The 12,628-nt window shown below is 40.4% G+C and overlaps 1 protein-coding gene across 3 annotated transcripts in view; it reads right to left on the reverse strand.

The window, feature by feature from the left end:
- Positions 1-10,276, reverse strand: part of stk32a (serine/threonine kinase 32A) — a 74,375-nt gene extending 64,099 nt beyond the window's left edge. For 2 of the 3 annotated variants that reach the window (XR_004334577.1, XM_032533043.1), the window contains exons 1-3: positions 9,738-10,122; positions 8,177-8,748; positions 1,695-1,750 (exon numbers count right to left, since the gene is read on the reverse strand). Coding sequence is in view for 2 of the 3 variants with exons in the window: in XM_032533043.1 (XP_032388934.1) it covers positions 1,695-1,750; positions 8,177-8,228 (108 nt within the window). In the remaining variant the exon portion in view is untranslated. Of the gene's footprint in view, positions 1-1,694; positions 1,751-8,176; positions 8,749-9,737 lie in introns of all 3 variants that reach the window. The other variant, XM_032533044.1, reaches the window with a different exon arrangement.
- Between the last annotated feature and the right edge of the window lie 2,352 nt (positions 10,277-12,628).

Raw genomic sequence — 12,628 nt, forward strand, 5'->3', positions numbered from 1 at the left:
AGAGATGCCACTTCACCTCCTTGGCACTGCCAGGTGCTCTTGAGCAAGGAACCATACACCCCCCAACCGCTCAGGGCGCTGGTTCGGCTGGCAGCCCACTCACTCTGACATCTCTCCATTAGTGCATGTACAGATCCTGAGCATGTGTATGTGTGTGTGTGTGTAGTTCAGGACTGTGTGTGATAACTAACAAAGTGTGGACACAGAGTGTGAATTGTAATTTCCCCATTTGGGGATCAATAAACAGATTAAAATGAAAAATGCTGACATTTCATGTAACACTTGGAAAAAAACAATGTACTTTTGAAGGATGTTGCAATACAATAGTGTGTTTTCCATCATTCCCCCATATTTGTCTAAAGCTTTATTGCTTATAGTGCAATAACCAGAAATGTGTCCATCCAACAAGGCTGGATGGAAACTTCAGGATTTCTCTATAATCACTGTGATCATGTATTTAATCCTCACTTAAGACGTTAAACTTTTCACACCAGTATGTTTTGCATTTCAGAGATGGGAAACTTAACGTTGCCATTCATTAGAATTGCTGGGTGAGTGTCAACAAGAAGCTAGATATTTCTTTCAAAATTGCATACAAATGCTTTCCAAAAGCACTCAGTGCATTTATGTATTGGTGGAAATAAATAGCATGCCTCGGATATGACGCGGCAAAAAGCAGAATATAACACCTGGTGCCATCTGGATAGCTGTCATTGCATACATATATCAAAAAGTAGCCTATGTAATACACCCTTTTGACAATGTGTCTGAGAATCGACACTATTTTCAATATGCTGAGGAGAAAATACCCCGTATGCATTTGTAGTGGTCGTTGCCTGTGTCCAAGCATCAATAAGCCAGTGATTACTGCTATCTAAGAGAGTGATCTGTGGACCAGCTGGCACAGTTAATCAGCCAAACCCTGATCACATCACTCCTCCCATTGAACAGCTTGCCATCTACTGTGATTAGACTGCTTATCTGTTGTTGGGCAGGGTGCTAGATAGATGCTTTGCAAGTCTGTGTTCAGTGTACAATGTGAGTGTGCGTCGCTATATGTGCTTAAACGACTGTAAGTTCTGACGTGAATTACTATTAAGACTAACAACAACAGGAGACATGGCTGCTATCACCTTAGATTTCTGTCCGTAAAGCTGTTGGTTGGTCTTGAGCAAACTGAACCGTAAGGCTTTACTTGAAAACTATAATATTGTATTGACAGAGAGGGTCATTATACGTATATTGTTGGTAACGTTGCACTTTATGTGAATTAATTTGTTAGCATGTATTATTTGATATACATTTGATATTTATATTTTAAGGTGTTGGTTCATATGTATTGCATAGTTGAATTGGTCTTGTTTTAAGTGCCTCTCTTGTAACGTTCCTCTTGTTGTTGGATTAGTTGTCCATAGAGTGTTTTGAGTTTTAATTTATTGGATAGACCGGCTACTGAGCAACACTAATGTCCTCCTGGAATGTGGGTTAGTTACTTAGTGTCAGTTCTGTCTCTAATACTGTATGTCCTTTGGCTTGTTTGTTTGGAATTTTCTAAATTGTTTAACATAGGATGCTAAGCTGAATTATATTATTATATTATATATTGTATTTATATGTTATATGCATCATTAAGCTAATTCCAACTAAACACATTTCTGAGTAACATGGGTACACTTTGACAAACATGTACTTACTTTTCCGAAGCTTCCTTTTCCTATTGCCCTCAGGATCTGGAAGTGGTCGAAATTCACTGTGAGAAAGAAGAGTGGAAGATCTCTGTTAATTTATATTAAATACAAAACAGACATTTAAATTTCTTTGAATCTTTAAATTACAGTTTTAGCTCTCTTCCACTTTTACAATGGGTTGATAAAACTGCAAGATCAACTCTAGATACACATATGCATTGCTGTAGTTTAAACTTTTAACTTTTGGATTTCATCTTTAAATACATAAACTGTCTGTGCTAGCTGAAATTACACTTTAATCTCATTCAAAGGAAAACTAGGTCATTTGATCACTATAAATGGAAATAGATGAATGTTAAGTATCAGTGCAGTATCAGTAGTTCACTGTAAGGTTAGCTTTGAGCTCATTTCAACAATGCAGAGAAGTCAAACTGAAGCAGATGGAGGTCTCCAGGGCAACCACAGGTCCCTGACATTAGCTGAGATTAAAATAAGCTTCTGCACAAAGACGCCTTTATGATTGTTGCATGTGCATCCACTGAACAAAAGGCCGCTGTTTAGCTCTCTTTTTGTGTAGCTCGATATCCTCTCGCTCTTTGTATTATTCTCTGCAAACTTATAAAACATTATGTCACTCACACACACACGGAGACACACAACCTAAACCAGAGCTTAACGCCCTCTCACTCTCCTCCATCTATCGGCATAATTTATCGCCAATTGAAACCGGATGGGGCTGTTTGTTTCATGTTTCCATGACAACCAGGACAGGAGGTTTTCGCTCCCTGCCATTTCCCCGAGGATGAAACAGCTGCTCCCCACTCTGCACTCATCTGATCACACACACACACACACACACACACACACACACACACACACACACACACACCACACAAACACACAACACACCACCACACACACCCACACACACACACACACCCACACACACACACACACAAGCACACAACACACTTCTGCCTTTCAAATCACTCAATCTATTGGATGTGACAGTTAATGTTATGCTCTGTATTGGCACCTCCTCTTCTCACACTATCTGTGTTGGAGTGTTTACACAAGCAACTCTGCAATGGACCATATGAGGCTCGCTTTATAATGCACACACAAACATGCATAAACTTACATATGATGTATAACACACACACACACACACACATACACATGGACACACACTCCAGATAAACATAGTCATTTTCCTTCTGAGCTACTTGGAGATTCTGCTCTGATGGTTTTTTTCAGAGAGACAGCTGTGGTCATGGATGAGAGGGCAGTGATCACAGAGAGAGAGAGAGACAGACAGAAAAAGTGGGAGGCAGTGAGATGGAGACTGTCATATTTTACAAGCAGAACGCTGCATGGTTTAATGTGCTATATAGATGATGGACACATGAGTAAAAGAGCGTGTAATGATTGAAAACTGCACATGAGTGGAATTGACACATTGACAGCCTTTCCGTGGCTTAAACTAACTGAGAAAGCCATCAGACAGAGGAACTCATCTGCTAGTCAATTTATATTTGACTGACACATGCTAATCAGTTTGGATTGAAGTAATCACGCTTGTTCAGTTTGAGTCTCACACAGTCTCTCGCGCCCTCTGTATTACTGCACTGTACAGTATGTCTATGCCTTTCTTTCTCTGTCTGTCAGCAGTCTCTGAATGTCCACGCTAAGCCAACAACATTTGATAAATGCTGTCTTTCTTGGCCCTCCGTCCACACTAAAGGCTCTCAAAAACAGACACCTAAGTGTTTTTTTTTATACTCCCACCACTCGTTTTTGGGGTGCACGTAAATCTCTGCAGAGACATCCACACTGGGCCTTGTGTGCAAAATTGACATCTACTCAGACACAAATCTTCTAATTTGAGCTTTAACCCATGTTTTTGAAACCCGTAAATGGTCTGCAGAGTGGATGAACCAGAAAACGCACGCTGCAAGTTTTCATGTGGACAAGGAAAGCTATTCTTTTGGAATATTATGGCATGAGTCAGGTTTAGGTTTGTGTGGCAGTAAAGTTAAGAAGACAAATTTCTATCGCCTTTGACAGTAGTATGAGGCTGGTTTTATTCTTTATTTTTCTTATTGTCAACTAACCCCATGAAAAACAACAACAATGTGTTAGTTACTTTCCAACTTCCCTACACTGTTGCCCTCAGTCCCAAGCTCATTCATACCTACTGAAGGCATACACCTTAAAAAAAAACATGCAGGGTGTATAGCATAAAAATAATCTACTCCTAAACAAAAGACATATTTTACAGTAAATTCCTGTAACAGCGGCACTTTAGTTTTCAGCAAAAATCTCAAACGGGTAAATTGTACCTTTGTTGGGGGACTATTTTCTGTGGTGGATTAACACACATTTGGTGCTCTTGGGAGTTTTGCAGCACCAGGATGGTGTATGTGGGATTGAATTTATATATACTACAGTGTTTATCTTCATCATATTGAAGGAATGTGTCAGCCAGTGCAATACTGTGGGTAGGGCTGGGCGATATTGAGAAAATCATATATCGATATTTTTGAACACCTCAATGTCAATATTGCAACAACATTGTAAGGTTGACAATTTGTGCTTTCACAAAATATCTTCACATTTAGATTTTAGATAAATAACCATTCTATTGTGGTTAAAGGCAAATAATAGAACAGCTAACAGTCTGGTAAATTCAGAAAATGACATCACTTCACTTTAATGCAGCCTTTGAAACCAGGAAAAGACTAAACTTACCATGTAACGATATCACAATTCTTCAAAATCTAAGACAATACCTAGTCTCATATTAACAGCACGGTGGCCCAGGGGTTAGCACTGTGGCCTCACAGCAAGAAGGTATCGGTTAGAACCCTGGTCGTCCCGGGCTTTAATGTGTAAACTTTTCATGTTCTCCCCGTGTCTGCATGGATTTCTTACCATGTGCTCCGGTTTTCCCCACCACTATAAACATGTTCCCTTCCCTCTCTACCAAGCTGATGTGTGGTGAGCATCTGGCGTCATAAGGCAATAGGGTTGTTAGAGAGTAGTCCTCCCCTTGAAGCACTTTGAGTGTCTATGATGAAGTGCTATATAAATGTAATAAATTATTAATTATTATATTACAATATCAATATAATATTGGAATAATGCCCGGCCCTAACTGTGGCGTATTGGTGCGTTTATCATTCAGTTGTACAGGAACAGAATTATAATGTAAATGAATGGGCAAATACATTACAAATTTGGTTGTATAAAAAGTTGATTAAAGTACGCAGACAGTATCAAAGCAGAGTTTAACCATCTGGGATTCCTTCCCAGATTCTGGTGTTTTCATGCACATGTTTTGTTGTATGGAAAAAAGAAAAACAGATTTGTTTCTTTGTGGAAAAACCTTTTGACGTTTTCAAAATTAGCCATCTCATTGTGGACGCACTGTCTCACTCTGTCTCTCCCTCTGTCTCTCCGGCTCTCACAGAAGCCTGTAAATCACTTTAGGACCCACTAAGGTGGGAACATAAGAGCTCAGCCTGTTGCTCTGACAACTAAAACAGAACCCATGGGTCCATGTGCCACTGTGATATGAATAAGGCATGATCAGCCGTAAACAGGGTCTGTCCATTAACCAGTCTCCTGGCTACACAAGGTGGAAAACACGTGTGACACATAAAGGAGCACATGTGGTGCGCACATCACTCCCAGAGGAGAAAAACATGTCTTGACAGAGTCCACCTTCATTCATATGCCTTTCTGTAGATCAACAAATATGGGTTGAGTATGAGTTACAAAATATGCTTCTGTCTCTGCATTATCCACCAAGGAAAGCAGTCTATATTTGTTCTGCAAATAGATAAATGCAACATTTAAGTTTAATTTCCGGAATCAAATCTTCTTGCTGCTGCTTTTGATGTGAAATATTTATGTCTAGGCCGTTTATATTTATGGGTTAATTTTAGGGCTGCACAATTATTCGCAATTTTATCAAAATCACAGTATGGTCTAGTGCAATGTCCAAATCGCAGAGGGGTGCAATATTTGTTAAAGCCAAAATATGTGTCAAATCATTCTGAATTACGTATCGTGGAGCAGCAGAGACGTCCCGGTCTACAAATCCTATCCTACAGACTACAGAAAACATCTCTGTTTGGTACAGATACTCACAAAAATCACACTATAATCATTTTAATTTTATAAGATTTAACATTAGTCAATGATAATGAGAATAATGATACAAACAAGATAATTTGTTAAAGAAGTCCCTTATACTGTCCATTATGCCTTGCAAATACTTTATTTCACAACGATTCAGTCTGTGTGACTGGCAAAATGGACAGTGTGCAGGACTTGTTTAACAAATATTGGCGGTAACCTTTACCTTTTCTGATCATTCCCTTCAATATTGTGAATCATATTGCAATCGCAATATCAGTCAAGATAATCGCAATTTCATTTTTTCTTCATATGCATTTACGATAAAGGCTACAAAAATAAACAGTGAGGTAAAAAAATGTAAACTACAATGTAGCTATAACTGTACAAAAGCAGTCTTTGACACAGCAAATTACAATATGCCACAAAAGTGGCATTAAATATTCAGAAGCATCCCCAATCTTACATTCATTTGTGTCTAAATACGTTAATATATTAATATATATATTAGTATATATACTAACGTAAATATTAATATTTTATGTGTAAAATATAGGAGAGAAACACATGTTTTCAAACGTGGCCTGATGGTGGTGCTACTCTGTGGAACACCAATTTAAACAAAAAAGGGCTCGGCCATTGATTTAAATAAGATGTTCTTCATAACTTTAGTGGCAGTTTTTCAGCTGCACAGGAACTATAGATGTAAATGTGCTGTATTTATATAGCGCTTTTCTAGTCATAACAACTACTCAAAGCGCTTTTACATCATACAGGAACCATTCACCATTCACACACTGTGGCCGAACTGCCACCTGCTCATCAGGTAAACACTCACACACATTCACACTCCGATGCGCAGCACCAGGGGCAACTCGGGGTTCAGTGTCTTGCCCAAGGACACTTCGACGTGGGCAGGGCCAGGGATCGAACCACCAAACTTCTGATTGGCAGGCAACCGCTCTACCACTGAGCCACACCCGTCGATAAAAATCATCATCAGCTAACCTCAGATCATTGACGTTCACTACTAATGTATTTCTTAAATGTCAGTATTTATTAATGTTTACTGTTGAATTAACAAATATTTCACCTCTGTGACAAATATTACCTTAAAGCAACCATTAGCGTTTCTGAAGTGTAAAGTGAAAACTCAATTTGCATCTTTATTGCTACTCTGACAGAAGAATGCATGATGTATACTCCCCATGCAGTGACCCGCCTGGTTCCTCTGACCTCAACAGGAGAACCCTGCCTGTCTCTGATGGGAGTCTCATCAGTGAGGGGATTACTTAGTTTCCAGTGAGCAGGTCTTTTTCTAATTCCAAGCGATGTGTCTTTCTGTTTATTATTCTCCTGCCCTCGGTGAAATCGCCCACGCTGTTTGCGAGAGAGAAGTCAGGGAGGTACACCGTTGCATTAACTCAGAGTTCAGAGACTCTCTGTTATGAGTGACATTTCCAGAACAGCATGCTAGATGACTAAGCGGCAAGGTTAACTGTGAATAATGATTTCCTCTTTTATAGAGTTTGCCTCCAGTGAAAAAGAGAAAGCCACAGATTTCATTAGGGAGCGCTGCAGTCATTTGACAGACTTAGGTTTGTCACACAATAATGAAATACGTATTTCGGCAGACAAACAAATAAATGGAAATATGAGCCCCTCAAATGGGTTCAACTGAAAACAGATATTATGGTTTACAACTTTAGAAAAACAAACCCATGTATCATCATTTTCATGTAGGATAGGAGATACAGTAAGGAAACCCCTGGGTAAGCCACCTCACTTCTGACTAAATCACTGACTCATGTAACACAGATTTTTTTTTTAAGTCCCTGGGGTGAAGCCAATATGGAATTAATTTCAGCCTTAAACCGATACATTGTATGAAATGAAGGCATTCCAAACCAAAGGCAACATTAGAGAAAAAAAAACAACTTTTTTATTCTATTCTATGCGCTCTATATGTATATTTGCACAAGTATACAATGCTGGGACCATATCAAAGACAAATCAAACTACAGCAACAAGGGGTAATCACTTTTTCCCATTTGCTGAGGAAGAGTTGGGTGGCATACCTAATTAGCAGTACATCAGTCACAACCATTTACTGTAAGTCGACTTCATTTTGTTAGCCAATAGGAGTAGCTAAACACATTGATAAGGCTGCAGAAAAGATGGACACCCTGGGATGAGGCAGTCATACAGTGAATCCTACGCACAACTTTTGTCATTTTGTTCTACCCACCTTCCCTGTTTATCGTCACTCTATTTGAGCCCACAAAAGTAGAGAAAACTAAAACAGAAAAAGTCATGTTAAGAATGTTAAATGTTTTATTACTCACCCTCGTCTGTGTCATCAGTGACTGGAGCCTTGCTGGACTGTCCAAGCCCCATGGCTGCTCCTCTTACAGATTCTCCTGTTCTGCTCCCTTAGCTCAACTCAGCATCAAACTGCCTCTCCCTCTGAAATGCACTCATAGCCTGGTCAACTCTAGCCCCTCACACACACAACACACACACACACACACACACACACACACACACACAAACTGTTTCACGTACTGGACTGCTCAACCCTGACACACACACATACGCAGCAGCTTGCTTGGTTTTGCTGACTTGAACGGGTCCCGTTTTCCTCTTAACTCTTCACCTTGACACAACCACACATCATTGCACGCACACAGAGTGGAAGGCTTGGGGACCACTAAAGGCACTGAAGCCCACACACACACACACACACACACACACAAACTGTCCAGAAAGTACTGTACTACAACAGTATAAGTTTCCTGTCTGTCTTCACTGCTGTTTAGATGAATGCAGACAGCAGACGTGCGACTTTCAGCTGGCAGGAGGAAGAGGGTAGGTGATGTGTTTGTTGCGGTGACCCTCTGTTGACTGAGAGTCTAACCTGTGAGGGGAGGCAGAAAAACAAGACACCACCATCATGATGAGGGAGGGAGGCAGGGAGGAAGGGAGGGAGGAAAAAAGTTAAGGTAGAGCCCCTGAGACGTCAACGGCTCGACACAACATCTAATGATGAATGGAAAGACTGACACTGAATTTTCTTAGCTCTTAAGATAATTTCCTTCATCTGTTATTTATCAATTATTTAATTTTTATATTTTAATCAGAAACTCATCCCAGTGGAGCACTGTCTGCAGTGCATGCGTGATGAATGGTATGATCGTTTTTCCCATTAAGAGCACAGAATTGGAGGCTTTTGATTTATAGTTTCCCGGTGTTGTGAGCTGTAAATGGAATCCCTCAGGCTGCCCTCCTCAGGACAGGAGATTGTATTAGTTACTACGTTTTGTTCTACAAGTAGACAAAAAAACAAAGCTCATGCCTCATGAACTCATGAAATAAATTCACATTAAAAAAAGAAAAAAATCATGTGCATCTTACACTGTTCAATGCCTATAGCCTCATCCTTTAAGGAGTTGGGCTGCCATTATGACGTTTATTTAAAAAATGCTAATGTTGATAGGTTAATAGGTTGTAATATTCATATCACAACTGCCTTACTTGGTTTGCTATGGTATTATTAACAGCTTGTCCCATTACAGTATATCAAAGGAAAATGAATAACTGATCTGAGTTACTGAGATGCATTTTAGGGTTAAATAGACAAACTTCAAGTCATCGTGGCAACATTCAATCCGCTAGGGGAAACCCTTTCATGAATGTCATTCCAACACTATGATAGTCCCACCACAGAATATCTGAGTATCCCTTTTGTGTTAAATGAAATATTACAAAACTAGTGCGGACAGCTGCAGTGCCAAACTCCCCGCAGAGGACATTGTGCTCGGAGGTCCTTATCTGATCAAATGGGCCAAACATGCGCTGAATAGAAAGTACCCCCTGCATCCATGCAGGGCAGCTGTGGGCACCTACCTCTGAACGCCGCCGGTTAGTTGAGCGTGGGACCATTTCCAGCCCGGTGTGCTGCAGATATGTGAGGCGACAGGGGAGCAACAGTACAGCTCAGAGCATCACTTGTCCGGTGTTAGGACGACGACGCACTGGGACACCTGCCACCCAAAGAATGGAATCACACAGCGAGACGTGACTTGCGGGAATGCGCCGACCGAGTGCAATGCGAAATCCCGTTCTTTCTGCAGGACAGAGGACAAAGGGAACAGATATGGGGTTTAAGGGGGGAAACTGCTCGGTGCGTTGCACTGATGAGAAACTGACCTCCACATCTCCGCCTGTGTAATGCGCTGGATACCACCGTGCGTCTGGAGAGGCACGTTTCATGTGGTCAGGCTGGTTGGCTGTAGCTGCGGGACTGAGGCTTCCCTGTCGTTGGCATTCACTCGTTAATCTCTCTCTCTCTTTATAAAAAGAAGTTGCATTTCTTATAAATATACCAAATAGAATACAATAATATTTTCAAAAATATTTCAAAGAAACTATTGTGCCTGTCATAGTTACAAACTTCATGTACAGCCAATAAGTTGACAGAAGGTAGGCTGCAATCAGTTATTCATCGCAGAGTGACCATAGCCCCTGAAGGGATTTTCTGGGTTTTATCCTAAAATTAGGAGGTGATTGTCAGAATAGAACAGTCAATCACATTAATTTCCTATTCCAATGGAATGTATGTCTAGTAGGCTATTTAAAAAAACAGTTTTTCCCCCATATCAGTATCACGTTAAATTTCGCATTGCCTCATAACACTACTTTATTTACATATGTAGGGAATTATTGTCTCTCAGTAATTCCCTACATGTGGATCCAGAGGTTATGATCAGCTTTAACACAGCGCCCCCCAGAGCTGAAACTGCTCTGCTGGGCACTTCAGCTAGGCAGATTGTCGACAGTGCTGTTTCAACTTGGTGGTGGCCCCAGGCGAGAGGCAGTCTCTTTATAGAGGAGCTGAGATTGCTGTCTCATAAGAGCCTTTAAGCTTATATAGAAACAGTAATTAAACAAGGGGAGCAATGGACACTAATGTCTATCTGATGCTCAATTGGGAGTCTGTACTGACTGACTTATTGAGCCTTATGGTATTTTTTTCATCTCCTTTGGCTTCAATGTAATGTGAAGCCAAGTGAGCCATGAAGCCATGTAGGCAAGTGAACACAGATATATAATGACTGTTACTTTACTTATCTTGTCATGAAGGTCTGGAGTATATCATTATGACCTTCAATTCTATAGAGTTGTTTTTCCAGTGGCCTTCACATTATTCACATTATGTTTGCCAGCTCTATGATTCATACGCAATGAATATCCAGGGCTTTAAAACCAGAATATGCGATTGCCGCATTGGAATTTTAGGTCTGTTTTGGCAGATATCTGTAGTCCAATTTCAACATACATTAACTTCTGTGGTCATTAACTACAAACTGTAAAACATATCCGTCCATTTTAAGGCCCCTGTTGATTGAGCAGGCCAAGGTCGAGAGGAGAATGGCTGAGTGATGGGACTGTGAGAACAGAGATATAGCTTATACAGTGCACACTGCACTTTTTTTTTATGCCTCTCCGTCATGCCAAGACACACACTCAGTGTGGGCCATCCATCTTCATACGGATGTATAGGGTACAGACCTCCAGCTCTCAACACAGGCTATGAGAAGTGGAGAGCATCACTCAAAAGCAGGCCTATCCCTTATCGGGCATTTGGCGGCATCAGGAGGTCTTTTTTGGGGGGGAAGAGATGAGTGATGACAGTGTCATATCACACCTGGACAGAAACAGAGTGCAGCTACTGAACCTGCAGGAGGCCTCAACATGGCGGAGACCAATGTTAGTCCTAGTTTTGTCAGTGAGGATATTTTATTTGCTTGTAAAGACAATCAGTCATGGATAAGTCCTGGTTATATTTGATTCCGATTCTGATCAATTTCAGGTTCATAATTGTATTTTGAGGTTGTACCAGAATAGGTTTACATGGTTTCATTTTCAAAAAACACCATATTTTTGTTGTACCACATATGGCTGCAGATCCTGTTTTCACCCTATGTGTTTAGGTCTCTGTTTTAGCTACAGAGTGAGACATCTCACTTGTTTTAGCTACAGATTAAGACATCTCACTTCTGGACTATCTTTGTTGGGAGTCGCACATGCGCAGTAGGTAGGTAAGGCTCACATCAGCTAGAAAACTCTTTCTCCAACTTTGGTCAGCAAGGCTCACCCTGAGACTGAAGGAAATTCAGAAACCTGTATCTCACTCAAAACAGCATGGATAGTTTTCCCCCAAGTTTGTATGTGTGTGGAAGGACCAGAGACCCAAAATAACACCCTCAATCCCAGAAAAGGGGATTTATTTGTTATAATGAGGGCACTTTAAGACTGCTCAGGAAGACGTAAGGAGTTTAAATGTATGAAATTAGCCCCATCTAGTGGATAAGAATCAATGATCACACCAGATGCCTGCAGCTGGCAAATAACATAATTAAGGATTGTTCCAACCCAGGTCACAACCTCTTCACACTGCTGCCATCTGGAAGGCGTTACAGATCTTTCCAGGATCTTTCCACTTCTGGACTTTTGAATAGTTTTTTATAAAACACCTGAACTCATGACCCATATGGACTACACTGCACTTTATGGACTATATCTTCTTTTAGCTACTTATCAATTCTTATAATTTATTTATTTACTTATTTATTCATTACTGTGTTTATATTGCTTAGGTCTCGTTTTGTTATGTCTTAATTCATGTTTTACTATGTTGTCTTGTCATACTATGTGACACCACCAGGAGAAGTGTAGATTGATTGTCGTTGTTATGTGCAATGACAAAAAAGACATTCTTCTTCTTCTTCTTCTTC

This window comes from Etheostoma spectabile, chromosome 13 (genome assembly GCF_008692095.1).
Source record: "Etheostoma spectabile isolate EspeVRDwgs_2016 chromosome 13, UIUC_Espe_1.0, whole genome shotgun sequence".
Classification (NCBI taxonomy): Eukaryota; Metazoa; Chordata; class Actinopteri; order Perciformes; family Percidae; genus Etheostoma; species Etheostoma spectabile.